The following is a 20,677-nucleotide window of genomic DNA, read 5'->3' on the forward strand; positions in this document are numbered from 1 at the left end:
GCATCTTTTGTTCTCTTTTAAAAATAACAATTAAAAACTCTACTAAAAGTAAAAATTTAAATTCTAAAACCCTACTAAAAATGCCAGGCCAGAAAAGCACACCCTTGTTGAGTAATCAGAAAACTGATTTCTTCATAAATTGTCAGGATTGCATTGAAACCCGCTTCTCTCTCCTAGTAAGCTAGTATAGCTTGCAGTTAACCATAATGAGTGCTATTAACTACAAAAAGATAATGCAGATATAGACTACTGTAGTACATTGTAGTGTATTGGTCGGTACAGTAATTGGAAAAAGTAGCAATATCTACTAACAGGAGTTCACAAATTTTTTGCACAGAATTGTCCTGAATTCTCACCAAAGAGGGCTCCTTTTTTAATTTTTTTCTTTGTGATCTTAGTATCAAAGACAAAGAAAGACACAAGAAACTGCCATTAAATGAATAAGACTTGGTTGCGTATGTGCAGGTGTGTGTGTATGTGTCCCTTGGCAGACCCAGATGGCAGGCGGAGAGGCGGTAAGGCAGGTCAAGTGGACAGGAAGCGTTAAGAGAGAGTTCTGGTTACGTGGATCAGATGAAGTGCACTCAAAAGGTCCGCACCTACCGTACTCGAGGTGTTGGTTACACGACTAACACACATGTGAAATTATATACAGTAAGTTTTTTTTTTTGCAAAATCAGGCTTGTGTATTGGGAAACGAAAATGATGATGTTAAGAATATATTGTCATTCTACTCTTAATTCCCTTTAACATTGCATAAAATAATACATGGAAGTACAGGAGTTAAAAAATGATGAAATTACAGCAATTTGAATGTTGCCAGGTCAGTTCGGTGGAGCATTGGTTAGCACATCCGCCTCACTGTTCAGGGACCCGAGTTCAAATCCACCTCTTCCTTTGTAGAGTTTGCATGCTTTCCCTGAGTCCAAAGGAGGTCTCTCCGGGCACCCCGGCTTCCTCCCACACTCCAAAAACAGGCATGGCAAATGTAACGGACATACTAAATTGTCCTGAAGTGAGATTATGTCATGAATGGTTGTTTGTTTCTGTGTAAGTAAATACCTATCGCAGTTTTGCAAAAACTTGCTTATACTGACTGGAATCAATGTGACCTTCAACTTGAACAAGATTGTCAATTCCTGTACTGGCCACACCACCCCACAGCATGTTGAAACTACCACCCAATTTTATTGTGGGTAGCAACGCTATTTTCCTTTTTGCCATGCATATCGACCCTTATGTCCAAATAACTTAATTTTAGTTCAATCAGTCCACAGCATCTTATTCCAAAATGAAGCTGGCTTGTCCAAAATGTGGTATATGCACAGAGAAGGCTTCTGCATCACTCTCCCATACAGAATATCCTTGTGCAAATTGCACTGTAGTTGAACGATGCACATTGACACCATCTGCAGCACGTTCATGTTGTAGGTCTTTGTAGCTGATTAATGGATTGAGTGTGACGACTCCCACCAACCTTTGCTATATATATATATATATATATATATATATATATATATATATATATATATATATATATATATATATATATATATATATATATATATATATATCATGGTATATTTTCTATGTCATTGTGTCATTGTATTTAGCAGACACACAATTTTAACAATGAGATCCCCATATCACTTTCCTTGAAGCAAATCGACTTACTGTAACAGGCCCCATATTAACTCTCAGCAACCATCTTCAATAGTTAGAACGCTTCTTCCCACTGATCATGACCAGACCATAGAAACGCAGCCACCTATCAGCAACATGTTGCCTCTAATATAGATTTAATAAAACACCCACCTCTCCCTGGCCGTAAGAGTTCATGGAGCCTCCCACACAGGGATGGAGGATAAGGGGATAAAATGTGTTTCCTCACTCAACGATTAAGATGCAAATGATACGGTGATACACATGAAAAAGAAGCGGCGAATGCAAATAAAGCCATAAGTGTGTCAATGAAAGATGACAAGCAAAGAAGGAAGCGTGTGGGCCTGCTGCTAATTTCCCGCCCTGAGTGCGGTAATCTGAAGGGAAGATTAAGGTCGGGGAGTTATTCTTGACTATTTTATTAAGAGGCGCTTTAGGCGCTGGAAGAAGGGGCTTTAGCGCTCCTCCAGCAGCGTGCCATACAATACAAGACAAACATTTGCTGTTATTGCACCAAAGTACTCTCAGATGTGCCGGGTCGGACCCTCGCCCTGCGCTGCAGACGAAGCCCAAATCAAAGTTCCCTGCTGTTGTGTGAAAACGAAAAAAAATTGTGCCCTTGTCTTCTGGGGGTCCTGCCTTGAGAAATTGTGAAGTGTCAAAATTGTGGGTGACAATACAACTTGTTGACTAAAAGAGGATGGAGGGATGGGCTGAACACAACATATGGATTGTCGTCTTCAGTTCAATTTTGTCTCATGTAACAGAAATTGGACATTTAAAACAGGATCTTTTCAAGCAAAAGAAAACATTGTTTCACTAGCCTCACCCCTTTGCCTCCTTTGTGTGTGTTTGTCATTGCGTTGCCATTCTTAAACACTCACAATGCTCAGTGCTTTTGAAAACCAAAACACCTCTTTGGGTGCATGAGTGTGCTCATCCGGGAAATGAAGAGAAACACATTTGTTAAGACAGCACTGCAATAAAACAATCCCTATTATCTTGCAAACAAAAACAACAGGAAGGTGAAGACATGGACTTGAACGTTGACAACCCCTCGATTGCCAGAGTTCACACAGTTGGAATCACAGCTTGGGTGACATTTACAAATCTTGGGAAACTCTGGTCAGTCACTCGAATGAAGACAGAAAACCGTGAAAGTCTTTGAAACTCTCAGCAAAACACAATTCACAATGTGGTCTTCCTTGGTACTTCTTGAGAGGAAGAAAAGTGACACCCAAAGGGCGATAGGAAGCCTCATCTGACAAAGTCTTTAAGGAAAATCTCTCCCAATTGAGACTTAAAAAAAAAAAAAAAAAAGAGTTCAACCTCAATTTTTGTCTCCCAAACAACATGTTATACTGTATGTGCCCCCAATTGTCTTGACACAGCATTCTGATTAATTTTGCGTTTGTGGAAAATCAATTGCACTGTAAAATCCACCAGTTTTTAGCCATCTCTGGGGCGGCCATTTTGCTACTTGCTAATGACTAAAAATGATATCACAGTTCTTTAGGGCTCAGTAATGACCAATCCTGGCTAAGCTTGCGAAAATCGCGTGACCAAACTCCGAAAACAGGTGAGCCATGATTGGTGCTTACCTGCGCTCTGAGCAACAGTGATGTCATTTTCAGTTGAAAAAAAGCAGCAAAATGGCTGCCCCATGAGATAGATAAAAACAGGTAGGGGTTGCAGCTTCATTTATAATGTCAAACTAAATATTAGTCAGAATGTCATGTTTCGAATAATGATGGGACAGAACATATTATTCTAAATAAAATTTCTGGCTTGACCATTTAAAAACAACAAGACACTGTTCATCCTCATTTTGCAAACATTATTTATACTGATACTATCCTCATTGTAATAGCTATAATGACGCAAAATACCGAGCACATTCATATTATCATTTAAATACTGTACATGTAAAGAGTGCGAATGGAGTTGTCTGGTAAAACACTAAAAGATTTCTGTAAGTGTGTGTGTGTATGTGTGTGTGGGTGCTCAATGCTCATTATGGCAAAAAATGGCACAGGAATCAGGCAGTCTATTACATGACATCATCACATGTCCCTGAGGTGATGATGTGTGAAATGTACGGGGCAGGGCAGCTGCAGCTGTGAAAAAAAAGCTGCAAGCAGAGAGATACATATACTAACAATGTCCAGCCTGCATAACAAGCAGTTCTCGCGGATAAATGATGACGCCATTCAGCGTTTCGATCGACAATAGCCCATTTTTCCCTCTCGTGTTCATCTACAAAACCTCTCATACAAGTTGTGTCTAATTACTTTCATTTTACATTTTAACCAGTCAAAGTAATCCCAGCTCTAGTCAAACTCTGCCAGACGAGTGTAACAGGTCTAGGTGTGTGTGGCGCATGTACCGTTCAATGCAGTCCGCATTGTGCTGCAGTCAGCATAGAGCAAGGGGGCACATCTTTGCTGAGTATTCATTCTGTCACTCTAAAAACATGGGAATGGCCGGCTTGCTGACAAACACACTTATAGGTACATAACTCTCTCTTCTTTTCACCTATTTTTAATCACCAAGTGTAAATTTTGTTTTCACAATGCTGTATACATTTGTGGTACACGCATAACAAATTCCTACACATACAAGTAAGGGAAATTGCAACAGTGGTTGAGATGGCTTGTTCAAGGGTGGCTTTCTCAAACACTGATGATCTGTTCTGTATGCTTTGTTAAGACTCAAAGTTGAGTTAGTAAGAACTGCTACTGGTATCATATGTAGCACACACATTTTCCATTCGGAAAGGAACATGTTACCAGTGGGGTCAAGCCAGTAGATGTCAAACTTGTTTTTATAAAATGACTCATTGCTTCTTTTAGTTGCCCTCAGAGAGACAATATTAACTGTAAACTACTGTTACTGTGAATAAAAATATATTTTTTTCTTCATTTAACTACATTAAAGCCCCTGAATTCGATGACTATCAAACTTAGGAACTGATGGACATCTTATTTGCACTTGTTATGTTTTTTTTTTCCTGCCATCACAGTCACTCAAGTCTGTGAACATCACCTGACCAAACTCAGACAACAGATGAGCCATGATTGAGCATTTCATTTCAGCCGACGGCAAGTGGCAAAATGCCGCCCGCCTGTTGGAAACAAATGAGTGGATTTTACTGATGAATGCTTATTCCACAAGCGCAATTTTAAACAGAACGACATGCGTAGTCTAGTAGGGTGACATAGGACATATTCTTGTAAAAAAAACTTTGGGTTGACTTTTGACCAGGTTAAAAATATTTTCCCACTGTGTTTAGTTTCATTTAACTATTGCTTTTTCCAAGCTTTTCCACATTATATTAAAAGTGACGAGTCTTGCGTTTGACAACGGTGGGTTCAAAGTAGAAAGACTACTATTTTAGGTCTGTGAAAGTGCACTTGAATTATCTTATGTCAAAATAATAATATTGTGCGCGTTGCTAACAACTTACAAGGAATCTTTGCCTATCGGCAGAACACCGGGCCTTTCCAGATGAACCTAGAAGTTGAAAAACAATCCGTTCACCATGTGGAGAGAAGGTCCGATTAATAACTGATGAATAACTCAGAGTCCCAAGAGAGAAACGTTGGCTCATGCGGATGCAAGAGTGTAATAGAGCTATTTGTTTTCCTCAGAAAGCTGTCCAAGCGCCCTCGCTGGGATCACCAGACGGCACAAAGGCCAGCTATGAATTGGCCAAATCCTCTGGGGCAGGCTATTGATTTGGCCTGCAGGCGGTAGAAAGCAAATATGCAATTAATTAGATATTTGTGTTTCGACGGGTGAGTGGATTAACACTGCAGCAACGGCAAGTCAATCTGCATTCAGTGCCGCGGTCAAATTGTACAAGACATCCCATTTAAATTTCTCACTTTCAACAAGACATAATGGAATATAGAATATATATAAGCATTTGTAAAAGGATACTTGACTTATTTAGCCATGCCCAGAGAGGAGAAGTTAGTATTTCGTCTATAATCGGTTTTAAATTCAAATTATTTTTCACAGACATAATATTTAAACTATTTTTCACATACAATGCAATACATTAAAAATGAATATTGCCACTTGATCCCAACTGAAAAATGACATCATATGTACTCCGGGTCAGATAACAAACAATCATGGCTCAGCTTACAAATGTCAAATAACCAGACTCAGAAAGCAGGTGAGCTGTGATAGGTCATTAAGAGAGACCAGAAAACATATGATGTAGTAATAAATGAAATGAAGTAAAATATGCCTTTAATATTCTGTTGCGTTCATTTTTTCCTATACAGGAAAACATAGTTTACCATCTAACAATCAAATTAGGACCTTTCCCAAGTTATTCTCATGTGACGAGCAAACATACAATTATCTAAAGCGGTGGTTCTCAACCTTTTTTCAATGACATAATCCTGTGAAATATATTTTCTGTAAACTACGCCCCAACCAGCGCAAAGCCTCTGATTTATTTAACTTTGGAATTACAGTTTTAGAGAAGTCTCCAGACGTAATTAATTCAGAGACTCCAGAAGATAAATAACAAAACAACATTTTTTTCCTTGGTGCCCCGGCCAGCAGAAATTTGCGCCACTAATGAAAATGTGCGTTCATATAAGACGTAACAAAATTGAGGCATACACAATTTACACTTTGTAAAGGAGTCACTTCAACACAATTAAAGTTGCTTCATGTCGCAATTAATTTGCTCTTAGTGTGATATAAAAATGTGCTGTCCCTGTCATGGCATTGAACAAAAAGAATTACTGGGTAAATTAGATTTGCTGGTGCCTGCAAAAACCTCACATACCTCCTGAGGTGTGTTTACGTACCCCCATTTGAGAAAGACTTACTTAAAGTGCCTTAGATTAATAACTTCAATGAAAGAAAACAAGGATAGTCATTGTTTGGTAGCTGAAAAGCTTCACAAATGCTTCTAGTAATTCATTGAACATGCTATACAACTTCATCCATTGCACACACCCGTGCCATTCCTTCGCCCGGATCTCCATTTTCAACAAGAGCACTTTTTTGGGGGTCAGAAAGCAATATAAAACCTCTATTAATGAGAGTCGAAACGAGGGAGGAATGAGAAAAGATGGAGGGAATGAAAGAGATGAGGCAGTGGGAGAAGAAGAGGATGCGAAAGAGGAGGGAGGGCCAGGCTGGGGTGTCAGCCATCAAAGTGGGCCAGGAGAAAAGAAGGCCAGGTGCTAGTTGTGGGAATGTGCTGTCCATGGTTGCAGAGACCAGGGAGCTGGTGGGGACTGTGAGGAGGGTGAGGGGGTGGTAATTAGCCAAGCCTGAAGAAGAGAGCGAGGGAGAGAGGGTCCTCTGGGGCCCGCGGGGATAGCCCCTCCGAGAGGATACCATTTGCACTTCTACAGGAGCCGCCAGCCTTGGGACACAAAGAAGGGGAAAAGGGGAACTATGGCATCCTTTATCAGGCCGGACAAAGACGCCGCATCATTTCAAAGGAGGCCGGAGAGAGCGAGAGAGCGAGAGCGACAGAGAGAGAGAAAGAGAGAGAGAGAGAGAGAGAGAGAGAGAGAGAGAGAGAGAGAGAGAGAGAGAGAGAGAGAGAGAGAGAGAGAGAACTTCCAGTGTTCCAGAAGAGGAGAAAAACAGAGAGGAAGAAAGAATCAAGAGCAAGAGAGTGCCAGTGTGTGGGTTGCGGAGCAAGACGGGAGGTTATGGTCACGCTGTGACCCAGTCAGTCCTCTGAGGCATCAGAAATCCACTCATGTCCACTCCCCCTTACCCCCCACCCCCACTCAGCCTCTCTACACACACCGACCGAGTTACTCAACTTGATTCCCAGTGCAAAAAACCTACAGCCTTGTTTCAGCCTTTCAATCAGCTATCGGTTTTTCAATGTGTATCAAGTTTGATTGATAAAATGGTAGATGAGGAGCTGATTAGGGCCACCCTCCACTTTTGACTATCAGGCCATCTCAAGAGATTTGCCCTTGTGTCGAGTGAGGGAAAGTGGAGGTCAGTGACATTACTTTTACCTATTTACCTTTGGAAGATGGCTGCATGGGAGGCTGAATGGTGGCCTTTGAGGCTGTGGGGCTTTGTGCCCCCAGTTGGAAAAGAGTCTGACAGCCTCCGCTGAGTGGAGGCCAAGGGTCAGACAGGGTCATGTGATAAGGCATTTCAGACCTACATTTAGGGCCTCTTGCTGAAGAGGCTTGAAGAACCTTAAGATTTGCCCCCCCCCACACACCCTCCCCCGTGCCCCATCTCCTCCATCGCTTCCTTTCTTTGCTCTGTCCACATAGTCTGGGCACAAAATACCATTTGTTGTCCGTCAGTCACTAGCACAGGGTCTGGGCCGGTCTCGGTGCTGAAAGCTCCATTCACACACCACCTCACCCGGGGATGTTTTTGCAATTCAATATTTTCACACGCGGGCTGCTTCGTCGTTACTTTGGAACCGTACACTTGACAGGATGAGGTTGGGGGCCTCTGGGACAGAGGGGCTGAGAGGTGGAGAGGGGAGGTGTAGGGGGTCAGCACAGAGGAATCCTAGTGTCGGGAAAGGGGAAGAATCTGCGGCGGCTAATGGGCCATCTTGAAATGTTTTAGTCAAGACCCCTCCAACATCTACACACATAAACAAGTGCACGCACACTCATGATCACACACATTCCACCCAACTCATCGCTTCAAAACCAATCCGACTTTGGCTTAATGGGGGAATGCCGGGTTCTTTTTCATCCATCACAACCTTTTGGCCGAAAGTGTCATTCTATTCTAACAGGGGCCTTCCTCCATCACCATCAGTCAGCCGATGTAGCATTTTGGGGGGATTGTTTACACCTCATAAGTACTTTAGGGCCTGAACTCACAAAAAGATTCATTTTGAAAATGATCAAATTTTGGTGGAAGTCGGCGACAGCATGTTAAATTTTTTCATAACAGGTACAATGACAGACTGCATTGCTGCTGTTACAGTGGATTTAAAAATTCAACACATCTCTGTTCAAATGCCAGCCTTTTGGAATTGACCGATATACCAGTAAAACGCCATTAAACGTGCCTGTAGGCTGCACAATTCAGTTGAAAAAAGGAAACACTTTTGAGAAGAGATCCATCCATCCATTTATTTTCCTTAGCCGCTTATCCTCAGTAGGGTCTCTGGATTGCTGGTGCCTATCCCAGCTGTCTATGAGCAGTAGGAGGGGGACACTCTGAACTGGTTGCCAGCCAATTACAGGGCACATGGGGACGAACAACCAGTCACGCACCCAATCGCAACTAAGAACAATTTAGAGTGTCCGTTACACTTAGCATGCATGTTTTTTGAAGTGTGGGGGGCAAGACAGAGTGCTTGAAGACAACATGCAAACTCCACACAGGAAAGCAGAAGTGAGCTAGAATTGAACTTTGAAACGTGAGCTTTGAGACGGACACTTTGAAGAAGACCAACTGAGTCACATTGAAGAGCTGTCGTTTAATTTAAGTGCCTATTATCATGTCAATACTACATTAGCAACAAATGCATTTCTATTATGCAACTTGCAAACTTGTAAATGCAAACTGCAAAAGTAAAAATGTACCAAATAGTTCCTCCTATTCTCATCTCTGTTTTTCTAAAATTCTTAACACTCATTATATGTGTTGTAAAACACCTTACAAAGACTAAGGCCTTAAATTCACAAAATGTGTCTGTGGACACCCCTTAACTTTTGCATCTTTATTGATTCAAAGGCTACCAATGGTAGAAATGTTATATACTGAGAAAAGACAGTTAATACTGTCCCTTTATCCTATGCACGGCATCCTACTTAATTAACTTGGAAAACACTAGTTGAGAAACTCTTCCCTGGGGGTTTCTGTAATCAACATGCCAGCAGCTTTCTTTTATAAATAAATAGCAGCCAGTTATATAGGCCTAATTACACTGCAGTGTGGAGGAGCTAAGAAAAGAAACTTACATCAGTAATGTAGCAGAGCCAATTTTTATGGAGAGCTGCGCTGAAGAGAGGTGCCCAAATAAGCAGAGACATTGGGGCTAACACTCCACTTCCGCACCCTCACCCCCTCTTTCTCTGCTGTCCATCACAGTCACAAAGAAAGTTATCCCAAGTATTAAACAAATAGGAGGTCTGCTGAGGCCTAGGCTCTAGCGCCTGGCAGGGTCACTGGATAATGACAGCTCAATTACTGTGAATCTTCTTGTCCGCCGTCTGGCTAGTACAAACCCCACAAGCGCCCCACCCTGAGCGGCAAATTTGTCAAACCCACCAAAACGGCGGGCCTGACAGTGTAATCGCTAACCGTCCCCGCCGACATGAAAGAGGTCTTTATCTGGCCAAATCAAAGAACCTGATCTGTGAGAGAAAAGGGGCTAGGGGTGGTGCCCAAAGAAAAGAAACGTCCCGCTCAGCCCTTGTGAGACGTGGAGATGTCTCTAATCCGCTCTAATGAGACACAGCGAGCCCATCTTTGCAGTAATGATGAAACCCAGTGAGAACGATAGCGAGGAGGGAGGGAGCGAAAAGCAAAAGAGATAGAAGTGAAGATGGAGCCAAGGCTTTGAACTGGCGGCTCGATGAAAGGGGACAAAGGCTGAGGGAGTTTCGGGCCGCGATGCCTTCACACACTGTGCGCTATTTAAGGAGCAGACAGACAAACAGCCCAGGGGAGAGCAGTTTGTCTGCTTATCATATTTGGACAGGATGAGCATCATCAGCGGTGCAAGGCTGCGACTGAGGTCAGGTCCACACGTACGCTGGAGACTTGAGAAAATCTTCAACCATTACAACAATTAATTTTCTATGTGATTAACACTTTGTTCCACTGAACATGCCAGAATCCTAAAGAAGTGACTGGTAGCTACTACCGTACTTAGCCACTGCAAAATAGTTGCTGAAGCACAACTGCACACCCAAAAAAAAGATGCAGCATATAATGCACAATTCAGAAGGAGACATGCAAACAAACAAAAAAAAAGTAGAGGAGAAAGACAGAGCCCATTTATACCTGACTTTTATCATAGTAAAGCCCAGGACACATAGAGCGTTGTGACAGAAGCAGATTGGACCGCCACGCAGTGCTGAGTGTTGGTAAATGGTTTTGCTGCAGTTCAAAAGGTGAATCTGCACGCTGTGAAAATGTGGCAGATGTACCAGCCAATCGAAATGACACATTTTCTGGCTTATGAGCCAGTTTAGCTTGTATTTTTTCCACCGTTCTTCTTCACAAAAATAATACAGGACAGTGCTTTGTCGGTGACGTCTCAGAATTCGATACTGTCCGGTGCTTAATCGCTTTTTGTGTGCAGTGACCAACTGAATTTTTTTCACTAGGCTCCACTTCAATCACATTCGGCTGCATCAGTCAAGAGCATGCGCCGGGCTTCCCGATGTCAGCGTATCTTAAAAAGTTTAAGGAAAGCTCAAGCAATAGCTCCCTGTGGTAACAAAATTTTATTTGTTTTAATTTCAAACAAAAACAAAAAGTGTAGCATGTTCTCCAAATCGAATCTCTAATACACTTGAAAATTTGAATAAATAGTTCCCTGAACTTAACATGGTTTAAATTGATATCGGTGCCAAAGTTTTACCTGGCAGGGGTCCATCTCAAAAATTAACTCTTGAAAGGCACACCTTTAAATTGAACGTATTGGTCATAAAGCATCATTAGCCTGATAAAGCTGACAGAAAACAACAAGGTTTAAAGCTCTTTTCCAGAAAAAGCTGCTGTCTATCTTGAAGAATCCTAATCATTATTTGTATTGTGAATATCAGTTGGAGTCGCTCAGCGTCGATGTGTGCCGTGAGATTGGCTGACCAATAACCCAGCTGTTTCCCAAAGGTAAATGCGAGAGGCCCCAGCTCACCCGTAACCTCTGATGAGGATGAGGGTTACAGATAAAGATGGATTGTGTTTTACTTGCTTCTGGTAGTTCTAGATTTAAACTGGCCACAAACCAACCAGGGAAAACCAAGTCTCTACATCGGCAGCCTGCGCAAAATCGCAAACGCAAAAATCAGAGGCAGGACAAACGAAGGGGTATTAGGGAAAATGGGAGAAACAGGGTAAAAGTGACCGGGCTAATACCAAACAAATCAGGATTAAACCCAGATAAGACTAGTCACAATGCTGAGCAACCCCCGAGACACTGCGACGTGGAGGGAATCATGAGGGCTGCTCCAGCAAGCTCATTAGGACTCCACACATTCGCCCCTTGTCTGGCAAACAGTGCGTACTGCTTCACGGTGGGTGGTGCAAAACCCATGCCAAAGAGAGAGATATATGGGAAACGTAACAATAATCAGTGAGCCGCGGAAGTGATGAGCAATCTCATGCAGGATGACACTCACACAAGTATTACTCTCAATATGTTGGATGGTACTCTGCCCGCCAAAAAAAAAGCAAACAAATAAAACACAAATCTACTCATTGTCTGGAATAACCACACAGTGTTCACTGAATGCTGCTCGGTTATTTTTAAACAAAGACTCTGCCCCGTTTGGCAAACTGAATGTTACAGGCAGGAGAGGGGGAAGACAAGGAGGGGGGCACGAAAAAAGAAAACATCAGGGAAATATCTGTAACTGCCAAATGATGTTTTCACAAATACAGAAGATGAGGTCATGGAGCAAGGCAGGGAGGAGGAATATTTGCCAACTGGATAATGTGAGGTCAGCGTATCAGTGGAATGAATGGGATTTGGAGCCATGTGCAAAAGCTTAATGCTTCATGGTATTTGCGTGTCAATTCAATATGCAACTTGCAACTGCCCCGGATTGCAGAAGGAAGCTCGTGTGCATGTGTAGGAGGTGCCCACCCATCATTGTGCCACACTGAACAAGAGTAAGACCAGTGACAGGACCTCCATCACCTACACACACACACACACACACTTAGGCAGGAACATTGTCAACGCCTGCTGTTTGGATGACATTTACACGCAACCTTTCCACCGTGTGATTGATTGAGCTTAAATCCTATCACTGCCCCAAAATCTGTCACATTTTCATTGTGTGTTTACCTGTGTGTTTGTGTGTGCACTCAGTACATTGGTATATTACTCTGAGTGTGAAATTACAGTGCAAAATGGAAAGGTGAAATGTTTTTGACCTATCACTGGGACCAGCAGTCCCACACACTTAATTACGTATGAAGGAACGATTTATAAAAAGCATTCACTGTAAAGAGGAAGTCATCCTAAATGTTTTCATTACGATAACAACATTTGGTATGCCTGCAGATAATAGAATAGCTGTAAACAATAATTTTCACCTTACAAACCTTACAAAAAAAATGTAATGTTTTTACTAAGTAAAATAACACTATATTATTATACTTTGTAAGGGCTGGAAAAAGTACCTTGAAATGATTGAGGCATTGTTTCTTGCACCCAGATACTCGATGTGTACATGTCAGACAAAAATATATCAAACCAATATCAGCGACAATTATTAATGCTCTGCTTGACTTCAAAACACATTGGAAATACGGTGCGAATGCCAAGCTCAAAATAAATCTTGCTTAAATATTATATGGAGGTGAATATCTTGATAAGCTTTTATTTTGAAAATATTCCTTGCTGCATGTGGCACAGTGTAACAACTTGACCAGTCTTTCTAAGGCAATTGTTGCTTGTGACTCCAAATACAAACAACAAACAACCAGCGAACTAACATACAACTTAATTACGCTGACATTGACATATGGCACCAGTTGCCATTGTTTACTTATGGCTCAGGCGCCGCCGTGCAGTACCTTGCTTAAATTAGCTGCCAGCTATTGCTCCAATTAGACTGGCATGATGGACACAAATGACTGCAAACTTTGGGGCTGACCGCCTGTTGCCAGTTACTGTTACTACTGATCACATTTTAACAAAATCAAATGTGCTGTTTCAGCCAGCAAACTCACCTCTTAGACGAAAGTATACGGGGATTTTTTTTTTTTAGAATAGAATAACTTTATTGACATTGTACACAGGTATAAAACAAAATCGTGAGCGCTATCCTGTATTTTTATTTTTTTTAATCTGAGTACTATTCATATATTCATTTCACATTTTCTGTAGGATATGTAGGACAGTACAAAAACTACTGCAGACCTTAGCATAAGTAGACAGCTTATGGATCACGATTACCTACATCTTCTTGGCTCCTGTTTTGCATGACTGGGCCTCCACATGGAGGTATAATGCAGAAAAGAGTTTTAAAGCTACTGTAAAAGATGTTGTAAGGTGCAGTAATGTTGCTTCCATTTAAGATTTTGAAAATCCAAAAAAGATTTAGCCTACAAGTATAATTATACTGTGACACTGTCTTCCAATTGAAATGACCGAAATGCTCATTTTTACCTGGAGCAAACCACAACAGAGCATTACATTTTACATGTAAGCTACCGTTTGTCACTTAAAAAATGTCAATGGAGACTTTAGCCAGCTTCAATCCAGCTTCATTTGTAATTTAACTTGACTTGTTCTTCCACGGCAGTATCTACTCACAATGCTCCTGTGCGTAGAGGCTGCAGTCGGTGCCATGTAATCGTTTTAATCCGTAGACGTCTTGTATATTGTCTGTCTTCCTGCGGTGCTGCATCAATTGTGTTCAAAGGTCCGAGTTATATTAAGGCCACATAGATGCTGTAATCGGGCTCATCTATGGCATTTTCCCTTGTTTGTGATTTAACTGAGCACACGTTCCTAGAGCAAACCGCTGTAGGTACTTTCATTCCATATGGTGTAATTCTGTTTTACGATATGATTGCCCATGAACTTCAACTGGGCACGCCTGCCAGCAGCATAAAACTTCTGTTTTTAAAAACAGCTCACGATCTACCCCTCATATTTTTTGTCAAACGAATTGAATCCACAACCCGCAATTCAGCACTAGTGTTTGAAGTTTTATCTCACACTTCGAGGCCAAGCAATAAAATCGGTTGATGACAGCTTGAATCTCAAAAAAAAAAAAAAAAAAAACTGTTGGGTTGATTGGGTCTTTTATAGTTAGGGCACCAACGTATTTGGAACTGCTCTCAGTATGATGAAGTGCTGTCTTAAATTGACACAAAATGCAACCATGATAAAAAAAAATACAATATTGTTAAATTAATGCCATAATGTTTATATCAGAGCTCTGTTCTTGGTATATGTGCTTGTTGTTCTGACATTACTGTGTAGTCTCGAGTACTTTTTTTTCATACTTTTAATGGGACATGTGTGACCAGTTTAGAGTCCCCAAAACTATCATGCGCGAATCAACAGCACCATTAAGAGTAGAGTGGCTGAATCACTATGGAAGTATTTTCGTGGAGACAAACAACATGAGTAAGAACAGAACAGTTGTAAAAGTGACTAAAACTAGAATATTCTAATAGGTGCATAGCCAGAATTTGAGAGCAGGTGAGTCATCATTTCTATATTTGACTTCATTCTTTGTAGCCAAAATTGAAGGAGACCACAAAAGATTATACAGAAAGAGTGAGCAGACTGATACCTGTACATTTACTTAGAGTGGAAAGTGTCTGCTCTATCAATCCATTTAAAGTTATTGTTACATAAAGCAATTCATCTGTATTTGTATCACTTTATGTGAATCAAATGAGGACCATATGCAACAGAACCAGACACCAGATTTACTTTGGATTTACTGGAACCTCGGCAGAAACTTAACTGGAATTCAAACAGAAAAAAAGTTACCCTTTGACAAGTTACAAAGTGGCAAAATCATTGTGAGGTTTACAATGATCCAAAGTACAACAATTGTGGATATGGTGAAGGAGATTTTATAAAGGGACGTGGAGACAGATTTCTATTTTCTTTTTTTTTTTAATCTTATGGAAACATATTTGGAAGCAGGCTTAAGGCTCCAAATTTCACAATCAGCTCAACATAACATGAACAGATATGACAAGATGTGGAACCTGCAGCTCCAAAAAACAAATTATAGGTCGATTGCAATATAGGCCAAACGTAAATATTCCGGGAAGACTAAACAAAATGAATATGCTTTCTTTTGCAGACAGCGTGTCTGTTTGGTGAGGTAATTGTCATTTATTGATTAGAACTTTTTTTTTTGTTTAACTGTTTACACCTATGATTTATAGTAATAAGTAAAACAATTGAATCGTCCTCCTTTACATGGCACAAGGTACAATAATGCTTTGTATCTCAACCTGTTGCCATGAAATAAGTCATGGCTTAACGCAAGTAGCCGTTAGCACTGCGCTCAACTAAACAGGCTCAGGTTTCATGCTTTCATTCTTACTTAATGAATGAGCAAACGGACATGAGATCCTTATTATTTTTCTACTTTTGTGCATTTTCAGATGGTGGTGTCCAGTGAGACTTTTCTCATGTTAAACTGGTGCCTTGGCTCAATAAAGGTCAGAAAATGCAGCTCTACAAACGACTAATGTTTACAAAGAGTATACAGCATGACAGATGATGAATGCAACAACATATTGTATTACTTTTGTTTTTCATTTCTACAATATATGCAGCGAAATCGAACACTATAATGATGAGGACCACAAGCTGATCAAATAAATCATATAATTTCCAAGTCAAAGTGACTTGTTACATCACTGACACAAAACACGCCAACTCCTCCTTCACGCCACAATGTGTTGGAAGTAGTGCTGTTTTTTTCAGTAAGGCATATAAGCGTCCGGGATGGGTTGCCCCTTGCTTTGGTTCAGCACTGGATGTTAAGATGCTATGGCTCTCTGTCTACTTCTGTCAAAACAACTCTCATATGAGCCAAGTTCAAGACAGCACTTTTACCTAATTGCCATTGTGCTTAAAACAAATCTCATACTGGTATGTAAAATGTTTCACATTGTCAAGACGGTGGAGGGAGTTACTGTATGTTGTATGTACTCATTCAGCGCACGCAGATATACACACACACACACACACACACACACACACGCAGAATTGTTGATATACATTGCACTCACAAGCACAAAATTTCAATTGTCAATTCCCAATGGCAGTTGTTTTCTTTAGGATCACGAATGAACTGCAGCCTATCCCAGCTGACTCTGACCTAGAGGTGTAGCTAATCAGATAATCAGAAGACAACGCAAAACTTCAAAAAATATTTTTTTTTACTGACGTTCTGGTCCCTAGAGATAGGTTTGGCAATAAAGCAAGCTATTCAATATTCAAGTTAATCAATAATTTGTATTACGTTACATTCGCAATTATTGAATACCTTCCTGTTTGTTTATTTATGTGAGCGTGCGTGTGTAGGCGTGCATGTACAATGTGAATGTGTGTGTGTGTGTGTGTGTGTGTGTGTGTGTATATATGTACATATATAGAAATTTACACATAGATATATATGGGAAACACCACAGACATAGGCGTGCACACACACACACACACACACACACACACACACACACACACACTTGTATTTTATTATTATTATTATTATTATTATTATTATTATTATTATTATTATCATTATTATTATTATTATTATTATTATTTACACGTGTGTGCCTACATGCGTCTCGATCAAAAAATGCATTCATTCTTTTATTTCATGTATTTTGTAAGAAATATATAAGACGCGTAGCTGAAAACGATGTTTAAAAAAAAGCAGGGCTTCTGTATGTGCACGGGTCAAGTTCCAATAAAAGAGGCGCGCGCGCGCACCCAAACACGCGCTACATGTGGAGGTCCAGGTTTCCGGGGGATCCCGGCCTTTAGTGTGGCCGAGGATGAGGGGGGACCATAATGTTCAAGGAAAATAAGTTGTTTCGAAATAAAAGGGCTTTAAGAAGCCTCTCACACACACGCGCAAGCAAACGGGATGCATGTGTAACTTACTATTCAACAAGTCCCATTCAAAGGTTCCTTCTTTTTTTTTTGGAATTCCAAAATGTCCTTTAGCCTCCCATGCTGACTGATCTGGTGTCTGCGAGGAGGGCTCCCAAAAGCCTGGTATTTGTGTTCATTAGCACCAGGATCAACAGACGGGCTGTTAGCAGATCAGGTCCAAGTGCACCACAGCGCTCGCATGAAGCGCTAAGCAATTATACTAAGCGGGCCAATTAGCGATTTCCCTTTTCTTTATGCCTTAAACCTTTTAAAGTGGTTCCACGGCAACAAGGACTTAAAATTTTAATAAGAGAATAGAATGTCGCCTTGGAAAATAAGGATGATGATTTAGCAAGGTCTTTGAAGTAAACCGTGAAATAATTAGCACCCCCCCCCCCAAAAAAAAAAAAAAAAAATCCTAAAACGGTAAACGGATATAGTTGTCCCTTTGCACTATTTTACAGTTGAATGAAAAGTGATAAGATTCGCAATATTAGGGCATCAAGTAAAAGCACTTGTGTGATAAAGATCAAATATTTCTCAAGGTCGATTGAAAACAATGATAATAATCTTTTACTTTTTAAATCAGCATTAAAAATATATATATATTTCCACTAAATGTGGTACCTGTTTATAGAAAACTCGCTATGCGTTGAATCTCACAAGCATGTGATTGACAGCAAGCCTCTAAAATATAGGCCACTTATAATCATCATTAGGTCATCACCTTCTTAATGAGTTGCAAGAACTAAAATGATGACCAAAGGGTGTAAGACAACAATCGGATATAATATCAGAGCCAGGAGAAAGTATACAAAGGAAACACAAACATAAAATAATTATAAGGAAGGTCTTTGCAACAAAATATCAAAACAGTCAATTGTGCTTGTTAGCGTCTTTCTTTGCAATTATTGATTGACACTTATGGGAGGGGGGGGGCTGGAGTTTAAAAATGGGGGAGGGGGTTATGCGAATGCACGTAAACGGAGAGTGTTGAAATACAAACGTGGCACAAAATATTTATTCTTTCTGACCCCACCAACCCACCCCACCCCCTTAAAAAAAAATAAAATAAAATGCGCACCTCGGGAGGAAATGCTGCGGGACAGTACCACAGCGCCCACTATTACAGCAGCCGGGAACGATGTGATTTCACAAGACTTGGAACCACGCGATATATACAAGAAGAACAACACTCGTATGCATTTGGGCAAGTTTCGCCTAACCTCCAGGAAGCAGCAAAACCAAAAGCTCCAGCTAGAGGAAAGGAGCGAATCTGAAAGCTGCAGTCAAGCACCGGCGTCAAAGTTTTGCGCAGATAAGTAAACAGCAAAGTGCGCACAAACTTGTCGGAGCAGCCGCAACGTCGCGTCCCTAAAAAGTTTATCGTGGCCAAAAAGTGTCGTCCCCCTTCCTCACGCTATGACACCGGACAAGGACCCGTAAGTAGCAAAATTATGTTTGTTTGATTTTTTATTTTTTTTTCAAATCGGGAAAGAAAAGACCAAACACGCGGGACCTACTTTTGGCCAGTTTTCTCGCCCTCGCCTTGGATCTCATCTTGTCGCCTTGTAGATTCCTCTCGTCGTCCACCGTGAGCCCAGAAGCAGCAACAACACTATCTTCATCTCACCAGCATTGTCAGTTTGGACACCTTCGCACATGCGCACAGCCCCATTCAATCTGACACCCTCGTCGGGGCCAAAAAACTTTCTGTATTCATCATCATCACTTTTTTTTGTCCTATCGTCTCCCCTTTAGATCACTTATCTCTTCCCCTCCTCCTCCTCCTCTACCTCCTCCTCCACATGCTGCTCTCTCCTCACACTCGCACCTTCACTGCCTCCCTCCTCCTCCTCCAACCCCCCCTTCAGCCCCAGCTCCCAGCCCACCCAGCTCCGCTGCTGCCAGCACCCACTTGCATTTAACTCAAGGCGGCGACGTGCTTCCCTGCAGCCGGCCCGTGCACGCCGCGAGGTAAGAAGCCCATTATTATTATTATTATTATTATTATTATTATTATTATTATTATTATTATTATTATTATTATTATTATTATTATTATTATTATTATTATTATTATTATTGTTGTTGTTGTTATTCTCTGAAATTGTTATCACATATATGTATTAATTATTACATGCATTACGTGTAATTCATGATTTTATTAACACGAGCTTGTCTTCATTATTTTGCAGAGTGATTGACAAGCAAGTGGCAAAAAAAGAATTGTTATTGGATGGACCTGGCTAAATGCACGGTTCAAGGGGTTAAAGTGTACGTGTATGTAGCAATGCAGCAGCCAGCAGCTGTTTGACGCATGCATGCCCCCCACCCCGCCCTCCTCCAATACTCCTCCTCCAAACTAAACATTCTGTTGAAGTTTGTCGTACCTAATAAAGTACGTCAAAAATGTAAATGGGAAAATAAGAAGTGCATGCAATTAAGGAAAGTGGGCTGCAGGCTGTGTAAGCATGACTCTGCACCTGTCTGTTTGTTGTTTAAATGTTGTTGCAGGTAGGAGCGAAAGAACTCACTGTTTAGTTTTGACCGGGTCCCAATGCACAGGTAATGTTGACCTTCAAATCTTATACAATGTAAAGTAATGCATGCGTAGTGTAATGTTGATCACATTTGGATACAAATGTACAAGCACAAAAGTATTATTATTATTATTATTATTATTATTATTATTATTATTATTATTATTATTATTATTATTATTATTATTATTATTCGATCGTTCCACGTGCATTAAAATGTGAGAAAACTCTGTCAGTGTAAGTTTAAACTCGAGCGGTGGGCCGGGCTTCACATGGTGCCTGGGCCTGTAGCCTACATGTCATATGGGAATGGTTTCCGTCTGGTTTTGGCTAAATAAAGGCAGCTCTGTGTTGGAGCCTATTAAAGATCTACGACGATGGACCGACAGCAGTCTACAGGATGGCGCACACATTCATTCACCTCTCTGTATGCCGCAACCCACCAAGCGCATATGACATTGTTATTATTATTATTATTATTATTATTATTATTATTATTATTATTATTATTATTATTATTATTATTATTATTGGTGGTTGTTATTGCCATTCATAGTAGTCACGTGTAGTCTGTGTTAACAACAACAATAATCGTATAATTAATAATAATAATAATAATAATAATAATAATAATAATAATAATAATAATAATAATAATAATAAT

The 20,677-nt window shown here is 40.7% G+C and overlaps 1 protein-coding gene and 1 long non-coding RNA gene across 3 annotated transcripts in view; one reads left to right on the forward strand and one right to left on the reverse strand.

The window, feature by feature from the left end:
• prdm16 (PR domain containing 16) overlaps nucleotides 1–19,232 on the reverse strand; it is a 192,969-nt gene extending 173,737 nt beyond the window's left edge. For both annotated transcript variants that reach the window (XM_088407609.1, XM_088407611.1), the window contains exon 1: nucleotides 18,994–19,232. In XM_088407609.1, coding sequence (XP_088263735.1) covers nucleotides 18,994–19,030 — 37 coding nt within the window. In that variant the 5' untranslated portion in view covers nucleotides 19,031–19,232. The remainder of the gene's footprint in view (nucleotides 1–18,993) is intronic.
• LOC148427552 (uncharacterized) overlaps nucleotides 18,588–20,677 on the forward strand; it is a 9,146-nt gene continuing 7,056 nt past the window's right edge. Inside the window, exons 1-4 of the long non-coding RNA XR_015864743.1 lie at nucleotides 18,588–18,912; nucleotides 19,046–19,110; nucleotides 19,232–19,447; nucleotides 19,669–20,038. This is a non-coding gene — a long non-coding RNA (uncharacterized LOC148427552). The remainder of the gene's footprint in view (nucleotides 18,913–19,045; nucleotides 19,111–19,231; nucleotides 19,448–19,668; nucleotides 20,039–20,677) is intronic.

This window comes from Hippichthys cyanospilos, chromosome 2, assembly GCF_059441005.1.
Source record: "Hippichthys cyanospilos isolate Australia breed blue-spotted pipefish chromosome 2, RoL_Hcya_1.0, whole genome shotgun sequence".
Classification (NCBI taxonomy): Eukaryota; Metazoa; Chordata; class Actinopteri; order Syngnathiformes; family Syngnathidae; genus Hippichthys; species Hippichthys cyanospilos.